Source organism: Coregonus lavaretus (assembly GCF_964263955.1).
Source record: "Coregonus lavaretus genome assembly, chromosome: 1".
Lineage (NCBI taxonomy): Eukaryota > Metazoa > Chordata > Actinopteri > Salmoniformes > Salmonidae > Coregonus > Coregonus lavaretus.
In genome coordinates, this window is record NC_139988.1 from 51,119,410 (window position 1) to 51,141,697 (window position 22,288).

Here is a 22,288-nt window from a genome sequence, read left to right on the forward strand (position 1 = left end):
CTCTTTAGTACTATAGTTGTAGCTTCATAAAGTCACCTTTTTGCATCCTTAAATCATGGCCTTACAGCATCTGTTGAATTACATTCTCCCTGTTGGTTAGTCGTATGCTAATAGCATGGTTGTAAGCCTAGGTAATTTGTGTATGCAGGGCATTCAGTCTGGGTCTCAACTTACTGTTGAGCGTTAGAATAGTAGAATACACAAGGTGCAATTTAGATATTTGGTTGTGCATCAGCAGTTTCTCTTGTTATGTCAGTCACTGACATTCACTCAATTAGCCCATGTCACCTAACATTTTTTAGATTGGTAAGTTAGTCTACCCAGCTATCTAAACTTATAGTAATCATGGCCGAATTACCGACCAGGTACGAAGGCCCTGACCTCCAGGGGGCCCCCATTGATTTTGTTAGTCACTCTAACTCAGATATCGTATTATCATGGCATAAGTCATGGCAAAATGTTTAGAATTGCAGGAAATTAGCTGTAAAACTGCACATTTCTCTCTGCCCCATGGCAAAATGAGTAGAAATTAGTTATAAAATTGCTAAATCTTCTCTCCACCCCATTCGAAAATGTGTAGAATTGCAGGAAATTGGCCTCCCGAGTGGCGCAGCGGTCTAAGGCACTGCATCGCAACACTTGAGGCGTCACTACAGACCTGGGTTCGATCCCAGGCTGTGTCACAGCCGGCCGTGACCGGGAGACCCATGAGGCGGCACACAATTGGCACAGCGTTGTCTGGGTTAGGGGAGGGGTTGGCCGTCTGGGATTTCCTTGTCCCATCGCGCTCTAGCGACTCCTTGTGGTGGGCCGGGCACCTGCAAGCTGACATCGGTCGCCAGCTGGACGAGACTGTAACTACCAATTGGATATCACGAAATTAGGGAGAAAAAGGGGTAAAAAAAAGTCATACATAAATAAGATTTGCAGGAAATTTACTTTAAAACGTAAACATTTTCTCTCAGCTGTCAAGAGGGCCCCCCCCCCCCCCCAACCAAATTCTCTCCTAGGGCCCCCTCAGAATCAATGAGAAAACAATCACAATCATCTGCTTGCACTAAGAAGTGTAGGAGTTGTTTTTTGTTTTGGTCTGTTTTTGAGACTTGTTCTGAGTGTTTTGTAGTTCACAAAACTGATATGGCTTTTCATATGTTAATTCCTAGCCGGACTGTCCACTATAAAGCACTTAAAGATACAAAACAATGATATATTAGCTATTGTCCATACAAGAGAATAAGTTTTGAACAAATGTCTAAACTTGTAATAGAGCTCCCATTGAAAAATGTTTATTGTATTTTCATAACTAGAGGTGTAGCTCAAAAGCAAATAATGTCACTGTGTCAAAAAGAAACCTCAGAAAATAATTCAGTTCGATAGGATGTCAGGCTAATATTGTCTTCAAGATGTTGGTCTTTAGGAAAGGCAACCATAAGCTGCTGCAGTGTCCGTCCATCCTTTTCTGTTTTCTTAAAGATAACCTTCTCACTTTGCTCTGTCCAGACTCTGAATGTCATGATTGTTATCCATTCCTATCCATAATTATTTTGTGTTTATTAATGTTTCTGTCCCAATAGCTAACATCCCCTCTGCCTCTTTAGTTATTCTTCTGTAGCCATCTTCTGGCCTTTCTTTCTTATGTGTTGTTTGTGGATTTATGTTTGTCATTGATGAAAATGCACCTCTGTTGAGGTGGCCTCATTGTGGAAAGAAAGGGGTTATTTCAGTTCAGGGAATCTCTACAAAATATCCTATTCACTTTTCTCCTCCTCTAAACCGGCTTGATTCAATAGGTGTCTTTCCTAGATTGTGCTCTACAGTTTCTTTCAAGCGCCTAAGCAATATTTTTAGAGTTGAAGAAACAAACTCATGCACTTAATGGTGTATGGAAGTGCGCAAAACAATCCTCCTCATAGGACTATCTACAGATGATTATACTTGCTTTACTAGCACATTTTGGAAAAAGGAAAGCGTGCGGTTACTGGTGCAAATATGTGTACTGTATATTGTAATGTATATTGCTTAGGGTTGCACCCCCTGCCACCCCCTTGTCCTGTAGGTTTATCTCACTTATCGCTTTACCACTCGCCCCTCTTGTTTTCTTCCACTTGCTGCACGAGGTCATCATTTCTTTGTCGTATGGTCTCGTCTATTGAGTTTTCTGTCAATCACTCCCAACAGTGGGGAATAACTCACTCCTCTAAGGCTGCTGGACAAAGTGACTCGTCATCTCACACATGCTTAGAGGCTGGCTGCCAAATAGTTCCCTCCCTCAACATGACCTTACAGTAATAATGTTCGAGCGGTCTAAATCCAAGCTATTTGGAGCTGCTTATTATATAATTGGAGTTGGATTCCTAACATAAAGATTCAAATTTTTAGCAAGTACTGTGCTCAGTAATCACATTTACATTTACATTTTAGTCATTTAGCAGACGCTCTTATCCAGAGCGACTTACAGTTAGTGCATACATTATTATTTTTCATACCCCCTGTGGGAATCGAACCCACAACCCTGGCGTTGCAAACGCCATGCTCTACCAACTGAGCTACATCCCTGCCGGCCATTCCCTCCCCTACCCTGGACGACGCTGGGCCAATTGCGCGCCGCCCCATGGGTCTCCCGGTCGCGGCCGGCTACGACAGAGCCTGGATTCGAACCAGGATCTCTAGTGGCACAGCTAGCACTGTGATGCAGTGCCTTAGACCACTGCGCCACTCGGGAGACGAGTAGCGATAAGCTCTACAATCTCCCTCGGTAAAACAAAAATCGAATCGGCTCAAATTGGATTTGCCAAGTCTTGTCTGCACCGAAGACCTATGCTCTAAATTGTCTTCTGGTGAGGTTTGAAAATGTTACCTGTGCATGAGACATTTGAATTTATAAACCGTATATCAATAAGTCGCAATATAATTAAAAATATGAATTCTTAATATAAATAATGTATTACTGTTCTCTCACCTGACTGAGCAAGGCACATGCATTCCTATTGGCCATGCTTCCAAAAGGTAGCTGTTGAGACATGCCAGACTGCAAGAAGTAGGTAGCATTGTACCAGGGCACTACATGCCATGGCTGGGTGTCGAGTGATGACATGAAACGGTGCTCAGTTTGTCCAGCAGCCACACACAAACTGAAGAGAACATTTTGAAACAAAGGGTCTCTCTCCATGCCACTCCCTCCTACCCTCCCTCCTGTCCAGGTCTCACACTCATCTTAAGCTGCTTTCCAGATCATGTGTACATATGTTGTACTTTAATTAGGTAGAGCATTACATAGTATGAAAGTCATATTTTGTACAGATGTTCATGTATGTACAGAACAAAATAAAGTCAAAAATAGTGGACATCTATTGAGTTTGGGAATCTGTTATCCTCACAAACAATATCCATCATTGATTAAACTAGCTAATGACCCTATGCAGAATTCATGGTGCAAGAAAGACTGGGTAATTTTCATTGTTAATTTGTTATTCCCATACACTCACTGGCCAGTTTATTAGGTACACCCATCTAGTACCGGGTTGAAGCCCCGTTTCCCTCCAGAACAGCCTGAATTATTCGGGGAATGTATTCTACAAGTCGGAAATGTACCACAGGGATGTTGGTACATGCTGACGCGAAAGCATCACGCAGTTTCTGCAGGTTGGACGGCGGCACACCACCGCCACCAGCCTATACCATTGACACAAGGCAGGATGGGTCCATGGACTCATGCTGCTTACGCTAAATCCTGACTTCCATCAAGCATGACGCAACAGGAACCAGGTTTCGTCGGAGCAGGCAATATTTTTCCACTCACCAATTGTCCAGTGATGGTGATCGTGTGCCCACTGGAGCCACTTCTTGTTTTTAGCTGATAGGAGTGGAACCCGGTGTGGTCGTCTGCTGCAATAGCCCATCCGTGACAAGGATCGACGAGTTGTGCGTTCCGAGATGTTTTAGCACACAGGACTGTCGCTGACTGGATGTTTTTTGTTTGTCGCAACATTCTCAGTAAACCCTAAACACTGTCGTGTGTGAAAAGCCCAGGAGGGCAGCCTTTTCTGAGATACTGGATCTACCGCGCCTGGAACTGATGATCATACCACGCTCAAAGTCGCTTAGGTCACTCGTTTTGCTCATTCTAACGTTCAATCGAACAGTAACTGAATGCCTCTATGCCTGCTTTATATAGCAAGCCACAGCCACGTGACTCACTGTCTGTAGGAACGATCCATTTTTGTGAATAATAATAATAATATGCCATTTAGCAGACTCTTTTATCCAAAGCGACTTACAGTCATGCGTGCATAATTTTTTTTTTTGTGTATGGGTGGTCCCGGGGATCGAACCCACTACCTTGGCGTTACAAGCGCCGTGCTCTACCAGCTGAGCTACAGAGGAGTGGTGTACTTAATAAACTGGCCGGTGAGTATGTGTGTATATATATATTACATTCAACAAAGACTATGATTAAATAGTATTGAAATATGGTAATCACAACCAATAGAAAGAATCACATTAAAAACATGATAAAACAAAGGCCATCTGGTGTTGGAACGGGTGGTATAACTGTACACTGGAATGTCTCAGAAAGCATGGTGGTGGGTGGTGGGTGGAGACTCCTGGTTAATATAGAGTAGTGTTTCTGTACTCAAGGCCAACTGGCTTTATCTGTCATTGGCATTGAGCTTCATAATACGTACTCCAGTACACTGATTCAAGTTCTTCCAGAGCAGAAACAGTAAGAATTTGCCTGATCTGAGAGACAAAATATACTATACTCCTCATTCATTTGACCTCCACATTAAACTCTACAAATGACCTTAAGCACCAGGTTAGGCGTAGTAGGTACCCAGAGCCTCCTATCAAAAACAAATATTCAGCAGAGGTATCTTAATCTAATAGGAATTGGACGTAGAGGGGTTTTCACAATCTCTCCTCTTGAGAATTGAGACACCTATGACCTGCTCAGAGGACCTCAGCCCAGACTCCCCTTGGGTAAGTGTGTTGGTGAAATGCAGGGCAGAGTTAAAGACAGACTGAGGGAAGGAGGCAATTCAGTCTTATTTGCGCTCTAGCATCAGGCCTTCTGAGCTTTGGCGAGTCTGAAGCGTCTGCTGGACCATGTCCTTCCACTGGTCGTCTGAGATCTCCTGAGCCCAGGCTGGGATGGCCAGAGAGGGCAGGGCCACTGCTGCCATGGTCCTCTTCACCAGCTCCACGTGGTCTGAAGGAGAGGAGTGGACATCAGTACAAGGCACTACATTAGATTGAAACTTCATGATTCTAAGTCATTCTGAGTTACACCATGTAGAATTTGTAAGAGCTACGGTCAATCCTCAGGCAGTATGAGTATCCCCCTGACCCCTGTATGTTGGGGTACTGTGGATGAACAAAGCAAGGCTGGGTCCTCACCTTCATCCATTGGGATGGAGGCTGCGCTGCGCTGGGCTCCTTCTGGGTCCTCCTCCTCATCACTGTCTGGGGGAGGGGGCTGGGGAAGATGCAAGCCCATCGACTGTGGAGAAATCAATCAAGATTGATAAATGTCTTGACAAGCAATATGACAACTGACATTTCACTGACTTGTCTTAATAGAGATGATAAACACATGACACAAATTGAAAAACTAAACCGATCATATTCAGAATATAGGGTTAGATACCTCTATTCTCTCCTGGACTTCTTGCAGTTGCTCTGCTACTGGGGGCATATCCTCAGGATGGTCCCCGGGTCCAGCATTTAGTCCATCAGGGTCCTGGTTTAGTGGCTGGTAATAGTAACCTCCATTATCCTCCTCGTCTCCCACACCGCCCTCTTCCTCTCCACTCCACTCCCCGCCCACCTCGGGCACCCCGCCGTCCGACGGCCGCTCCTGAACCAGCTCCTCCTCAGAGTTTGGTAAGATTCTCTCAGGACCCATCTCGAACGCTATCTCCACTTCCATCCACGGACGCCGGACTCAGGCACAAGCCCTGGATGTGTTGGGGTAGAGAGTGTTATTGAGGGGTGTTATTGAGGCAGTGACTCAGCACAGCAGTAATATACAGTACTTACTGTCTGCCTGCTTGTAATTTTGCAATGGATGTTTTATGGAACTAAGGGACGTGTGGCTTGTATTAAAGTTTGTGACTACTAGACTGTATACCTTAGCTAGTTATGGTTTTGCTGCTGTATGAAACTTTCGTCAAGGATCAATAAATTATGTCAACCTAAGCAAACGAAACTACTGAAGGAACAGCCGGAAAGGATCTTCAACCAGCGACCATGTTAAAGTGCAAGTGCACCTGCTTCTGTGCCATAAAAATCCAGACCTGAGCCTGAGGCTATTGACTCGAAGGGAATCATGCACGAGCATGGATACAGAGGCTAATCTAAGTTATATATTAATATATCTCCATCTACCTGCTGTTCTCGAATAGCTAAATAAGACTGATTTAGCTAGACTGCAAGCTAACGACGATAGCTTTTATACGACGTTAGCAATTTCGCTAACCGGCTAGCTAGCTTATATAGGATGACAGACCCAATGAGCCGGGACACAACCCATGCATGAGGTAAGAGTATTATAAACCCTTTTAACATATATATATATCGGTGTGGGTAATAACGTTCCATTTCACTAACCTTGAAAGTTAGATAGATTTTTCTCAATGTTTTGGGCCACCAGCTAGCTACTGTTGTGGTTCCTGTTCCTGTCCGGTTGGGAAGTACGCCATCCCATGTACCCAGAGGAGACTGGCGGTACTGCAGTTTAACTGACGCCGAGCCCAGAAAGACAATTCCAATTGACGTCCCCAAAGAGAAGTCAATTTTCAAAATTCCTAAAAAGACACTTTCGTTATCACCTTTGTACCAAAAACATAAATATAATTTCCCCATGAATTGTCTTCAAGGTCGATTTTTTCCCCCAGCACTCACAGCCGAAGATAACATTTTACTTTCATGCTCTGACCTTGTGTCACATGCACTGTTAATGAGTGTCCAGTCCTTTAGCTCACGTAGCAGACAATACCTGCTTTTTGAGGTGCTACAAACCCATGGCAGGTTTAAACTGATGGGTATACAGATAAGATTTACTTGGGTCCCAGCCCATGTGGGGGTGGAGGGGAACGAGGCAGTAGATGTACTGGCTAAACAAGCACTTAGTAGTGGGGATGTTGAAGTTTCAATGAGCAAGACAGAGGCAAAAAGACTGATATATATATATATATATATATATATATATATATATATATATATATATATACAGTGATGGTGCAGAGATGTCAGGAGCAGTGGAATAGAGATAATAAGGAAAGGCATTTATTTCAAGTACAGAGGAAAGTCAGGGAGGGGAGGATGGCAGGAAGGGACAGAAGAGAGGAGGCTATTTGTACAAGATTAAGGGTGGGACACAGCCAGTTGAATAAGACATTAAATGTGATAGGAAAGCATCCAACAGGAAAGTGTGATTATTGTCAGGAAACAGACACCGTGGAGCATGTATTGCTACAGTGTGGGCAGTATCAGAGGGAAAGAGAGAGGATGAGATCTAGTATGAGGGAGAAGGGGATACAGGAAATTAGTTTAGAGTATATTGAGTAGAACGTCATTAGATATAGTGTCAAATATTTTGTTATATTTTTGAAGAGATACGGGGCTGGCAGGGAGGATTTAGTTTCTCCCTGTCTCTGGCCCTCATTCAAGCAGGACATGCTCATTCAAGGTGCTGGATTCCTCACATTGGAAGATCAGACAAAGACTGACTGAAGTGAATGGATCCAAATAATATCATTACATTAACAGTTCAAGTAAGTTGGTGATTGAGTTGTAGTTATGATTTTGTGTAATAAATAACTAGCTAGCTCCTTCATCTTCAAAATAAAGTTGCTTTTAGCTATCTTGTCAGTTTGCCTTGTGATTTGCTATAGCTAGCTAACTTGGTTAGCCCACAATCAATGTCATTGAGGATAGCTAGCTAACTACAAAACGTTAGCTAGTAGCCTACTTCAAATTTGCATTAGGTAAATATAGTTAGCGTTCACAAGCTTGCTAGGTAAACACCATTTAATATCTAGCTAGCTCGTTAATATTAACTACAACTGGGCTGAGTGTAGTTAGTTACATTGGTCATTGTGTCTACATTGCCTGACAGCAAAGTTATTTGAGACAAATCAGATGAAAACTTGGTCACAAATGATGTGGTGGGGGGCTTTTTTTCTCTTCAATTGGGTGTAGAATAGGCCTTTTAGTATAGGTTATTTTGGTGTCAATTTAAGGACCTCTTATACTTGAAGAATGCGCACTCTTGTGTCATTATTTTGTGTTTGGACACTGCCTTCAGAAAATATTCACACCCCTTGACTTTTTCCACATTTTGTTGTGTTACAGCTAGGGCTGGACAATATGGACAAAAAATCATACAGTACCTCGAAATTGTTATTATTATTATTTTTTCTCTAAATAAGTGTTAATTAAAGGTCAAATACACTGCATTTCAACGGTCAGCAATAATCGAATGAATTCAGGGCTTGTTAAGTTATACCTAGGGTAAATATAAGCCTTCCACAACCATAAGACCGACTAATAATTTAATTATTTTATCAAAATAGTTTAACCTGCTTTTTTTTGCAATAATCACTGATCTGGCTTTCAAGTCTGTCTATGAAAATCCCCTTTTTGTTACAAATGTAACTATATTGAATAAAAATATTAACGCAACAATTTCAAAGACTTTACTGAGTTACAGTTCATATGAGGAAATCAGTCAGTTGAAATAAATAAATTAGGCCCTAATCTATGGATTTCACGTGACTGGGAATACAGATATGCATCTGTTGTTCATAGATACCTTAAAATAAATAGGCCTCACAATAGGCCTCAGGATCTCGTCACGGTATTTCTGTGCATTCAAATTGCCAGGGATAAAATGCAATTGTGTTCATTGTCCGTAGCTTATGCCTGCCCATACCATATCCCCACCGCCACCATGGGGCACTCTGTTCACAACGTTGACATCAGCAAACCGCTCGCTCACACGACGCCATACACGTGATCTGCGGTTGTGAGGCAGGTTGGACATACTGCCAAATTCTCTAAAATGATGTTGAAGGTGGCTTATGGTAGAGAAATTAACCTTAAATTCTCTGGCAACAACTCTGGTGGACATTCCTGCAGTCAGCATGCCAATTGCACGCTCCCTCAAAACATAAGACCTCTATGGCATTGTGTTTTGTGACACAACTGCACATTTTAGTGGCCTTTTATTGTCCCCAGCACAAGGTGCACCTGTGTAATGATCATGCTGTTTAATCAGCTTCTTGATATGCCACACCTGTCGGGTGGATGGATTATCTTGGCAAAGGAGAAATGATCACTAACAGGGATGTAAACAAATTTGTGCACACAATTGGAGAGAAATAAGCTTTTTGTGCGTATGGAACATTTCTGGGATCCTTTTTTATTTCAACTAATGAAACATGGGACCAACACTTTACATGTTGCATTTATATTTCTGTTCAGTGTAGAACCATGCATAATGCACATTCACTAATAATGATAACTTCTTGTAGCAGGCATTAGGGTATAGAATTAACACAGGTCTCATCAACAATCTCTCAAGCCCATGTGCTAGTGATTAGCCAGCTAATCTTTATATTTCAAGTTTAGCCAACTTGGATCTATTTGCTAGCTAACAAGGTTGAACAGTTGAATTGTTATGAACACACCCTTCTGTCTGTCTCCAACTGTTTGAAATGCTTGTTAGCCTGTTCACTTTGTTCAGATGTTGAAATCAAGTGGCGTACCTTATTTCTCAGAATGAGAACGAGTTTCCAATTCCTTTATATAATGGTTTTATGCTTATTGCACATTTATAAAACCATTGGCGACCCGTCATTCAGGGCAGGTGGGGCAGAGCATAAATAAATATATAATAATACATTTTTTTTGTGCCTGTTTTGCATGTAATTTTGGCATTAATTTGTCACAACAGTTTGCAAACAATGTTTTTCCTTGAGTTAATAAAGCCTCATACAAATATGTTCTCTTTCTTGAGTAAGGCAGCTCCAAAATGCCAGCGAAAATACAGAGCGTAGGCGTTGGTAATCTTCTCTAGTTGTGCCATGATTGGCTCAGTGTTCTGTCACTCATGGAGACACTATGTCACTGCCGAATCTACAGGGAGAGCTAGGCAGTTCAAGCCCACTTGGGTGCTGCCTTAGATTTACATTAGAAGTGCCCGTCCAAGAAGGCTCAAGGTCATTGGCCTTATTCGCTGTCCCAGCGTCGTCCGGGTTTGGCCGGTGTAGTCCGTCATGTAAATAAGAATTTGTTCTTAACTGACTTGCCTAGTTAAATAAAGGTTATATTTAAATAAAAAATATATCTACTGTAGCTTTGATTGGACTGATCATGTCAACATCATACTTTCACAATCTTAGCTAGCAAGCTAGAAAAGCAGTCATCATGAATCACGTTGACAATCTACTGGCAAATCCTTGTCATATGAAGAGAAATTATAGATAAAACCTATCGGTGCTCATCGGCCATTGGACATAAACATTACACAACAAGTTGGAAATCGCTAATTTAACAATGAGTGGTTTGGAAGGAATCAACCAAGCCGACTTGCGCTATAGTAGACTAATAGCTAGGTTATTTATCATCAAATATGATTACGTGGTACCTGTCTTGGTCTGCATCAAATCGGGAGAAGCTAGTTAAGATGGCTAACGCTACCTAGCTAGGCTAATTGAGGCTGCAGTGCATGTGCGTTCTCAACCTACAGTTACAAATAACAACTCCATTCAGAATATTAAGAAGCAGCCTGCCTACCTGTTTGCTCTTGGTCATTGTAGCCTATCCTTCTCCTTTAACTTTTAATTCCGTCATTTTAATTCCATCTTCCATTGATTAGATATCTCCTAACTTTTGCCACACACGGACGAGGTTCTATGACTGTAGCCAATTGCCGCTCTCTCTCTGGATGGATGGATGGATGGATGGATACAGTTGAAGTCGGAAGTTTACATACACTTAGGTTGGAGTCATTAAAACTCGTTTTTCAACCACTCCACAAATGTCTTGTTAGCAAACTATAGTTTTGGCAAGTCGGTTAGGACATCTACTTTGTGCATGACACAAGTAATTTTTCCAACAATTGTTTACAAACAGATTATTTCACTTATAATTCACTGTATCACAATTCCAGTGGGTCACACATTTACATACACTAAGTTTACTGCCTTTAAACAGCTTGGAAAATTCCAGAAAATGATGTCATGGCTTTAGAAGCTTCTGATAGGCTAATTGACATCATTTGAGTCAATTGGAGGTGTACCTGTGGATGTATTTCAAGGCCTACCTTCAAACTCAGTGCCTCTTTGCTTGACATCATGGGAAAATCAAAAGAAATCAGCCAAGACCTCAGACAAAGAATTGTAGACCTCCACAAGTCTGGTTCATCCTTGGGAGCAATTTCCAAATGCCTGAAGGTACCACGTTCATCTGTACAAACAATAGTACGCAAGTATGAAGACCATGGGACCACGCAGCCGTCATACCGCTCAGGAAGGAGACGTGTCCTGTCTCCTAGAGATGAACGTACTTTGGTGCGAAAAGTGCAAATCAATCCCAGAACAACAGCAAAGGACCTTGTGAAGATGCTGGAGGAAACAGATACAAACGTATTTATATCCACAGTAAAACAAGTCCTATATCGACATAACCTGAAAGGCCGCTCAGCAAGGAAGAAGCCACTGCTCCAAAACCGCCATTAAAAAAGCCAGACTACGGTTTGCAACTGCACATTGGGACAAAGATCGTACTTTTTGGAGAAATGTCCTTTGGTCTGATGAAACAAAAATAGAACTGTTTGGCAATAATGACCATCGTTATGTTTGGAGGAAAAAGGGGGTTGCTTGCAAGCCAAAGAACACCATCCCAACCGTGAAGCATGGGGATGGCAGCATCATGCTATGGGAGTGCTTTGCTGCAGGAGGGACTGGTGCACTTCACAAAATAGATGGCATCATGAGGAAGGAAAATGATGTGGATATATATAAGCAACATCCCAAGACATCAGTCAGGAAGTTAAAGCTTGGTCGCAAATGGGTCTTCCAAATGGACAATGACCCCAAGCATACTTCCAAAGTTGTGGCAAAATGGCTTAAGGACAACAAAGTCAAGGTATTGGAGTGGCCATAACAAAGCCCTGATCTAAATCCTATAGAATATTTGTGGGCAGAACTGAAAAAGCGTGTGCGAGCAAGGAGGCGTACAAACCTGACTCAGTTACACCAGCTCTGTCAGGAGGAATGGGCCAAAATTCACCCAACTTATTGTGGGAAGCTTGTGGAAGGCTACCCGAAACGTTTGACCCAAGTTAAACAATTTAAAGGCAATGCTACCAAATACTAATTGAGTGTATGTAAACTTCTGACCCACTGGGAATGTGATGAAAGAAATAAAAGCTGAAATCATTCTCTACTATTATTGTGACATTTCACATTCTTAAAATAAAGTGGTGATCCTAACTGATCTAAGACAGGGAATTTTTACTAGGATTAAATGTCAGGAATTGTGAAAAACTGAGTTTAAATGTATTTGGCTAAGGTGTATGTAAACTTCCGACTTCAACTGTAGATAATCTATATATACACACACTGCAGCAGTCGCGTTCAGATCTGTCAATTAAAATTACACATACCCATGACTGTCACTACTCATCCCTGCACCTTAGAGGCTGCTGCCCTATGTACATAGACATCGGACACTGGTCACTTGAATCATGTTTACATACTGTTTTACCCATTTCATATGTATATATTGTATTCTAGTCAAGGCCATCCTATTCAACTATTGATGTACATATATTTACATTTTAGTCATTTTGCAGACACTCTTATCCAGAGCGACTTACAGTTAGTGAGTGCATACATTTTTCATACTGGTCCCCCGTGGGAATCGAACCCACAACCCTGGCGTTGCAAGCGCCATGCTCTACCAACTGAGCTACACGGGACTACATATACTATTCTATCCACGTATTCTTCAGATATACTACATATTGTATCCAAATACTGTCCATAATGTCTACACATCCCATTATTTATGTATGTACAGTGGGGGAAAAAAGTATTTAGTCAGCCACCAATTGTGCAAGTTCTCCCACTTAAAAAGATGAGAGAGGCCTGTAATTTTCATCATAGGTACACGTCAACTATGACAGACAAATTGAGGGAAAAAAATCCAGAAAATCACATTGTAGGATTTTTTATGAATTGATTTGCAAATTATGGTGGAAAATAAGTATTTGGTCACCTACAAACAAGCAAGATTTCTGGCTCTCACAGACCTGTAACTTCTTCTTTAAGAGGCTCCTCTGTCCTCCACTCATTACCTGTATTAATGGCACCTGTTTGAACTTGTTATCAGTATAAAAGACACCTGTCCACAACCTCAAACAGTCACACTCCAAACTCCACTATGGCCAAGACCAAAGAGCTGTCAAAGGACACCAGAAACAAAATTGTAGACCTGCACCAGGCTGGGAAGACTGAATCTGCAATAGGTAAGCAGCTTGGTTTGAAGAAATCAACTGTGGGAGCAATTATTAGGAAATGGAAGACATACAAGACCACTGATAATCTCCCTCGATCTGGGGCTCCACGCAAGATCTCACCCCGTGGGGTCAAAATGATCACAAGAACGGTGAGCAAAAATCCCAGAACCACACGGGGGGACCTAGTGAATGACCTGCAGAGAGCTGGGACCAAAGTAACAAAGCCTACCATCAGTAACACACTATGCCGCCAGGGACTCAAATCCTGCAGTGCCAGACGTGTCCCCCTGCTTAAGCCAGTACATGTCCAGGCCCGTCTGAAGTTTGCTAGAGTGCATTTGGATGATCCAGAAGAGGATTGGGAGAATGTCATATGGTCAGATGAAACCAAAATAGAACTTTTTGGTAAAAACTCAACTCGTCGTGTTTGGAGGACAAAGAATGCTGAGTTGCATCCAAAGAACACCATACCTACTGTGAAGCATGGGGGTGGAAACATCATGCTTTGGGGCTGTTTTTCTGCAAAGGGACCAGGACGACTGATCCGTGTAAAGGAAAGAATGAATGGGGCCATGTATCGTGAGATTTTGAGTGAAAACCTCCTTCCATCAGCAAGGGCATTGAAGATGAAACGTGGCTGGGTCTTTCAGCATGACAATGATCCCAAACACACCGCCCGGGCAACGAAGGAGTGGCTTCGTAAGAAGCATTTCAAGGTCCTGGAGTGGCCTAGCCAGTCTCCAGATCTCAACCCCATAGAAAATCTTTGGAGAGAATTGAAAGTCCGTGTTGCCCAGCGACAGCCCCAAAACATCACTGCTCTAGAGGAGATCTGCATGGAGGAATGGGCCAAAATACCAGCAACGGTGTGTGAAAACCTTGTGAAGACTTACATAAAACGTTTGACCTGTGTCATTGCCAACAAAGGGTATATAACAAAGTATTGAGAAACTTTTGTTATTGACCAAATACTTATTTTCCACCATAATTTGCAAATAAATTCATTAAAAATCCTACAATGTGATTTTCTGGATTTTTTTTTCTCATTTTGTCTGTCATAGTTGAAGTGTACCTATGATGAAAATTACAGGCCTCTCTCATCTTTTTAAGTAGGAGAACTTGCACAATTGGTGGCTGACTAAATACTTTTTTTCCCCACTGTACGATTATTCATCAGAAGAACTGTATGAAAAAAGATACGCACACACACACGCACCCACCCGTAAAGCCCTTTTCTTAAAATGAAATGTTGCTAAAAGTAATTATGAAAGAAGTGGAGGGCACTCAACCAACGTGAGTCGAGGTGCAACCAAAACATTTTTTCTTAAAGAAAAACTAACAAGTCTGTGAGAGCCGGAATTCTTACTGGTTGGTAGGTGATCAAATACTTCTGTCATGCAATAAAATGCAAATTAATTACTTAAAAATCATACAATTGGATTTTCTGGATTTTTGTTTTAGATTCCGTCTCTCACAGTTGAAGTGTACCTATGATAAAAATTACAGACCTCTACATGCTTTGTAAGTAGGAAAACCTGCGAAATCGGCAGTGTATCAAATACTTGTTCTCCCCACTGTATATATCACACACACCAGTCAAAAGTTTGGACATGCGTACTCATTCAAGGGTTTTTCTTTATTTTTAAATTTTTTTACATTGTAGAATAATAGTGAAGACATCAAAACTAATGAAATAACACATATGGAATCATGTAGTAACCAAAAAAAGTGTTAAACAAATCCAAATATATTTTATATTTGAAATTCTTCAAATAGCCACCCTTTGCCTTGATGACAGCTTTGCACACTCTTGGCAATCTCTCAACCAGCTTCATGAGGTAGTCACCTGGAATGCATTTCAATTAACAGGTGTGCCTTCTTAAAAGTTAATTTGTGGACTTTCTTTCCTTCTTAATGCGTTTGAGCCAATCAGTTGTGTTGTCACAAGGTGAGGGGGTATACTGAAGATAGCCCTATTTGGTAAAAGAGGATAAATTCATTTGGAGTTACCAGCCTCAGAAATTGCAGCCCAAATAAATGCTTCAGATTTCAAGTCACAGACACATCTCAACATCAACTGTGTGAAGCCTTACATAATTTATATATAGAGAGAAGCACATCATAGACTGTTTTATGTGAGGATGCAGGATGTTTGAATTTTCTTTCCATTTAATTGAATTACATTTCTTACATACAGTGGGGAAAAAAAGTATTTAGTCAGCCACCAATTGTGCAAGTTCTTCCACTTAAAAAGATGAGAGAGGCCTGTCATTTTCATCATAGGTACACGTCAACTATGACAGACAAATTGAGGAAAAAAAATCCAGAAAATCACATTGTAGGATTTTTAATGAATTTATTTGCAAATTATGGTGGAAAATAAGTATTTGGTCACCTACAAACAAGCAAGATTTCTGGCTCTCACAGACCTGTAACTTCTTCTTTAAGAGGCTCCTCTGTCCTCCACTCGTTACCTGTATTAATGGCACCTGTTTGAACTTGTTATCAGTATAAAAGACACCTGTCCACAACCTCAAACAGTCACACTCCAAACTCCACTATGGTCAAGACCAAAGAGCTGTCAAAGGACACCAGAAACAAAATTGTAGACCTGCACCAGGCTGAGAAGACTGAATCTGCAATAGGTAAGCAGCTTGGTTTGAAGAAATCAACTGTGGGAGCAATTATTAGGAAATGGAAGACATACAAGACCACTGATAATCTCCCTCGATCTGGGGCTCCACGCAAGATCTCACCCCGTGGGGTCAAAATGATCACAAGAACGGTGAGCAAAAATCCCAGAACCACACGGGGGGACCTAGTGAATGACCTTTAGAGAGCTGGGACCAAAGTAACAAAGCCTACCATCAGTAACACACTACTCCGCCAGGGACTCAAATCCTGCATTGCCAGACGTGTCCCCCTGCTTAAGCCAGTACATGTCCAGGCCCGTCTGAAGTTTGCTAGAGTGCATTTGGATGATCCAGAAGAGGATTGGGAGAATGTCATATGGTCAGATGAAACCAAAATATAACTTTTTGGTAAAAACTCAACTCATCGTGTTTGGAGGACAAAGAATGCTGAGTTGCATCCAAAGAACACCATACCTACTGTGAAGCATGGGGGTGGAAACTTCATGCTTTGGGGCTGTTTTTCTGCAAAGGGACCAGGACGACTGATCCGTGTAAAGGAAAGAATGAATGGGGCCATGTATCGTGAGATTTTGAGTGAAAACCTCCTTCCATCAGCAAGGGCATTGAAGATGAAATGTGGCTGGGTCTTTTAGCATGACAATGATCCCAAACACACCTCCCGGGCAACGAAGGAGTGGCTTCGTAAGAAGCATTTCAAGGTCCTGGAGTGGCCTAGCCAGTCTCCAGATCTCAACCCCATAGAAAATCTTTGGAGGGAGTTGAAAGTCCGTGTTGCCCAGCGACAGCCCCAAAACATCACTGCTCTAGAGGAGATCTGCATGGAGGAATGGGCCAAAATACCAGCAACAGTGTGTGAAAACCTTGTGAAGACTTACAGAAAACGTTTGACCTGTGTCATTGCCAACAAGGGGTATATAACAAAGTATTGAGAAACTTTTGTTATTGACCAAATACTTATTTTCCACCATAATTTGCAAATAAATTCATTAAAAATCCTACAATGTGATTTTCTGGATTTTTTTTTCTCATTTTGTCTGTCATAGTTGACATGTACCTATGATGAAAATTACAGGCCTCTCTCATCTTTTTAAGTGGGAGAACTTGCACAATTGGTGGCTGACTAAATACTTTTTTCCCCCACTGTAGTTATTCTTAGTTAAAATATTCCTTTTTACATATATTATTTTAACCATTCTTACTCTGATTAAGCAATTGTTGACTCTTTTGGAATAGCAGGACATACCTCATGCTGTACTCATATCAGTGGCAGTCGGTGCCGTTTAAATGAACATAACATTATTTCTATAACAGCATATTGGATGACTGTCATTAATATTCCATTCACCCAGATCAATGGAACATCGATAGGTTTAGGATACTACATGATACTTGAATTTTCCCTGTACCCATCATGAGGTTGCTACAACCTAGCCTTTGAATGAAAGTTTACAACCGGTTGAGAGAATTGAGTAATCAAGGTGACAGATAGTGACACATTCTATACCGCCTTACACACTCTTGCCTGCATGTAGCTGATCTAGGGTGTAATCATCAGTCCAACTGTTGCAAATTATAATTTCCATTGGACAAATTCAGGTATGTTTATCCCCGTTCCGTTTGCTTCATACCAGACACATACAAACAGCTCGTTGTACAGTGATCCCTCGCCACTTCGCGGTTCACTTATCGCGGATTCGCTATTTCGCGGATTTTCATAATGCATTTTTTTTTTTTTGGTGCATTGTGCTCTGCATTCTGATTCGCTAAAAACTCACTCCCGCTTCTTGTATCAAAACATGCTACGAATTGTGCTATCATTTTGTCGTCTCGTGCAGTTATGTGTACGTACATAAAACAGCTTGGCAAATTTACATTAAGTTGGCCAAATTATCTTGTAATTTCGAACATCTCCTAAACCCATAATGTCGACGAAACGGCCTGGACCGACAAAAGCACCTGCGGATGGGCCCAAACGGCGGAAGATGCTACCTATCTCAGATAAAGTTAAACTTCTGGACATGCTAAGGGAAGGTAAATGACAAAGCCACAAAGCGACGATGAAAGAGAAGAGGGAGAAGAGGACACGAGAGATGAGGAGGAAGGACTAACGCTTGGTCGCTTAGCAACCATGGTGCGAATGGCCACTGAACTTAAGCGAGTAGCTGAGGAATGGGACCCTTTGATGAGCCGTTCATTACAGTTCTCCAACGTAATCGATGGTGGCATGTCGGTGTACAAGGATCTTTTTGCAAAGAAGAAAAAAGAGCGACAACAGCTGCCTATCACTATGTTCTTCTCCCGAACAAACACACCTGCACCGCGGGCTTCAGAAGAAGAGAACACTGCAGAGCGCAGTCAGGATGCAGCGGCCCAGTCTGAAGAGCAGTGAAACGGCCTACACGTGAGTCACTGTATTTGTATACATGTAATAGTTGCTAATTGTAAAAAAAAAAAAGTTTTCTATTTCGCGGATTTCACTTATCGCGGGTCATTTTCGGAACGTAACCCCCGCGATAAACGAGGGATTACTGTATATACATTTATAATTCCTTCTCGCATCTTTCTACGCGCTCTCCTCCTCTCACCTTTTCTCTTTGCTTATGGACTTCAGCGCACAACACATCAGCTGTCTGTGACCAGGCGAAAAAACCTTTCCAAGCCAAACCTTCATATCATGACCGCTAACCGCTACACACAGCCTACATCGTTGTCACGTTATAGTCATCATAGCTATTAGAACTAAGGCGTTAGTAAACCCGCTACAATCATGCAGTACAGTGTAGTCCGCAGCAATCAGTTTAGCAGTTACACCGGCGGGCTCTGGTGGCAATACATTTATAAAACCAGAAACGTACCTTACATTTTATGCATTGCAGTGCAAGCTAGCTGTAGCTTATGCTTTCAGTACTAGATTCATTCTCTGATCTTTTGATTGAGTGGACAACATATCAGTTCATGCTGTAAGAGCTCTGATAGGTTGGAGGACATCCTCCGGAAGTTGTCATAATTACTGTGTAAGTCTATGGAAGGGGGTGAGAACCATGAGCCTCCTAGGTTTTGTATTGAAGTCAATGTACCCAGAGTATGACAGAAGCTAGCTGTCCTCAGGCTACACAATGGTGCTACCCTAAAGAGTGCTGCTGAGGCTACTGTAGACCATTGCAAAACAGTGTGTTTTAATAAATTATTTGGAGACGTTAATATATTTATACTGGACAAAAATATAAACGCATGTCAAATGTAAAATGTTGGTCCCATGTTTCATGAGCTGAAATAAAAGATCCCAGAAATGTTCAGTACGCACAAAAAGGGTATTTCTCTCATTTTGTTCACAAATTTGTTTACATCCCTGTTAGTGAGCATTTCTCCGTTGGAGAGATAATCCATCCATCTGACAGGTGTGGCATACCAAGAAGCTGATTAAACAGCATGATCATTACACGTGCACCTTGTGCTGGGGATAATAAAAGGCCACTCTAAAATGTGCAGTTTTGTCACAACACAATGCCACAGATGTCTCATGTTTTGAGGGAGTGTGCAATTGGCATGCTGACTGCAGGAATGTCCACCAGAGCTGTTGCCAGAAAATTGAATGTTTATTTCTCTACCATAAACCGCCTTCAACATTGTTGTAGAGAATTTGGCAGTACGTCCAACCGGCCTCACAACCGCAGACCACGTGTAAACACGCCAGCCCAGGACCTCCACAACCGACTTCTTCACCTGTGGGATCATCTGAGACCAGCCACCCGGACAGCTGATGAAACTGGGGTTTTGCACTACCAAAGAATATCTGCACAAACCTTCAGAAACCGTCTCAGGGAAGCTCATCTGCATGCTCGTCGTCCTCACCAGGGTCTTGACCTGACTGCAGTTCGGTGTCGTAACCGACTTTAGTGGGCAAATGCTCACCTTCAATGGCAAATGGCACACTGGAGAAGTGTTCTCTTCATGGATGAATCCTGGTTTCAACTGTACCGGGCAGATGGCAGACAGCGTGTATGGCGTCGTGTGGGCGAGCGGTTTGCTTATGTCAACATTGTGAACAGAATGCCCCATGGTGGCAGTTGGGTTATGGTATGGGCAGGCATAAGCTATGAACAACGAACACAATTGCATTTTATCGATGGCAATTTGAATGCACAGAGATACCGTGACGAGATCCTCAGGCCCATTGTCGTGCCATTCATCCGCTGCCATCGACGTGTACGTCAGCGTGTTCCAGTTCCCGACAATATCCAGCAACTTCGCACAGCCTTTGAAGAGGAGTGGGACAACATTCCACAGGCCACAATCAACAGCTGAACAACTCTATGCGAAGGAGATGTCACGCTGCATGAGGCAAATGGTGGTCACACCAGATTCTGACTGGTTTTCTGATCCACGCCCCTACCTTGAGCGGCCTTACAGGTTATGTTGATATAGGACTCGTTTTACTGTGGATATAGATACTATTGTACCTGTTTCCTCCAGCATCTTCACAAGGTCCTTTGCTGTTGTTCTGGGATTGATTTGCACTTTTCGCACCAAAGTACGTTCATCTCTAGGAGACAGAATGCGTCTCCTTCCTGAGCGGTATGACGGCTGCGTGGTCCCATGGTGTTTATACTTGCGTATTATTGTTTGTACAGATGAACGTGGTACCTTCAGGCATTTGGAAATTGCTCCCAAGGATGAACCAGACTTGGAGGTCTACAAGAACAATGTCTGAGGTTTTAGCTGATTTCTTTTGATTTTCCCATGATGTCAAGCAAAGAGGCACTGAGTTTGAAGGTAGGCCTTGAAATACATCCACAGGTACACCTCCAATTGACTCAAATGATGTCAATTAGCCTATCAGAAGCTTCTAAAGCCATGACATAATTTTCTGGAATTTTCCAAGCTGTTTAAAGGCACAGTCAACTTAGTGAATGTAAACTTCTGACCCAAAACTATAGTTTGTTAACAAGAAATGTGTGGAGTGGTTGAAAAACTGGTTTTAATGACTCCAACTTAAGTGTATGTAAACGTCCGACTTCAACTGTACATCAGACATCACTCCTAATATTGATTTGACATCACTCACAATGTCTGTCTATACATAATGTTGTTGTGAGCATCTTATAGAATCTTGGTGGAGTTGATAAACCAATAGTACAAAAAGATTTGATCAAATACTGTATACTGTATATTTCTATATTTTTGCAAATGTTGTTATACAAGGTGACTGATCTGATTGCTAGACTGATTAATTGGGACACTGCTTGAAATATAAGCTTGGTTGTTTGTTAATAGCTATCAATTGCATATGTTTTTAGTAACGTTTTCAATAACAAGTCATGATTGCGTTGTATGATATTTTCTGTTTAACAACTGTCTCCTGCAGGTGCACATATAGAGCAAGCCACGGGTATGACCAAAAATGTCTTGTTACTGTTCTAATTACATTGGTAACCAGTTTGTAATAACAATAAGGTACCGCAGGGTTTGTGGTATATGGCCAATGTAACATAGCTAATGGCTTTATCCAGGCACTCCCCGTTGTGTCGTACATAAGAACAGCCCTTAGCCGTGGTATATTGGCCATATAACACACCCCCTTGTGCCTTATTGCTTAATGATACCTCCGTGTTTGGCACCAGTATCAGAGAGGAAGGGGTAGAGAGAGGCCCAACTCGGCGGAAAATCTGTCTCCCTCCAGCAGGTGTTGTTGTTTCGCCACCAAGCAAGGAGTTTTTGTGTGGAAGTCATTGAGAGAGTGTCGAATTTGGTCCAAAAAGAAATGAATGGCTTATTTGCTACGTGAAGTTTATTTGATCTAATAGAAGTTTCGTAATGCTTAAGTTGTTACGAGTTTACTGATAGAAGTAGGACACAGGACATCCCGGCAACTTTGAGAAAAAAAACATATCGGAGCTTCAAGTTCCTTGGCGTCCACATCACTAAGGACTTAACATGGTCCACACACACCTGCACAGTCGTGAAAAGGGCACGGCAGCGCCTCTTCCCCCTCAGTAGGCTGAAAAGATTTGGCATGGGCCCTCAGATCCTCAAAAAGTTATATAGCTGCACCATCGAGAACATTTTGACTGACTGCATCACTGCTTGGTATGGCAATTGCACCGCC

The 22,288-nt window shown here is 42.1% G+C and overlaps 1 protein-coding gene across 1 annotated transcript; it reads right to left on the bottom strand.

Annotated features, from left to right (window-relative positions):
* Positions 1–3,231: 3,231 nt before the first annotated feature.
* LOC311150383 (male-enhanced antigen 1-like) lies at positions 3,232–6,711 on the bottom strand. Its single transcript, XM_084187824.1, has 4 exons — positions 6,610–6,711; positions 5,648–5,957; positions 5,398–5,500; positions 3,232–5,209 (listed from the first exon to the last, which is right to left on the bottom strand). Exons 2-4 carry the CDS (start codon positions 5,927–5,929, stop codon positions 5,046–5,048), a joined length of 549 nt encoding a protein of 182 aa, XP_084043950.1. The 5' UTR covers positions 5,930–5,957; positions 6,610–6,711; the 3' UTR covers positions 3,232–5,045.
* Positions 6,712–22,288: the final 15,577 nt, after the last annotated feature.

Excerpts from the sequence above, each read along its gene's own strand:
- LOC311150383 (XM_084187824.1), bottom strand. The coding sequence starts at position 5,929 with ATGGAAGTGGAGATAGCGTTCGAGATGGGTCCTGAGAGAATCTTACCA. Across the intron at positions 5,501-5,647 it reads AAGTCCAGGAGAGAATAGAG|TCGATGGGCTTGCATCTTCC; the intron begins GTATCTAACCCT and ends ATTTCTCCACAG. Across the intron at positions 5,210-5,397 it reads CTCCATCCCAATGGATGAAG|ACCACGTGGAGCTGGTGAAG; the intron begins GTGAGGACCCAG and ends CCTCTCCTTCAG.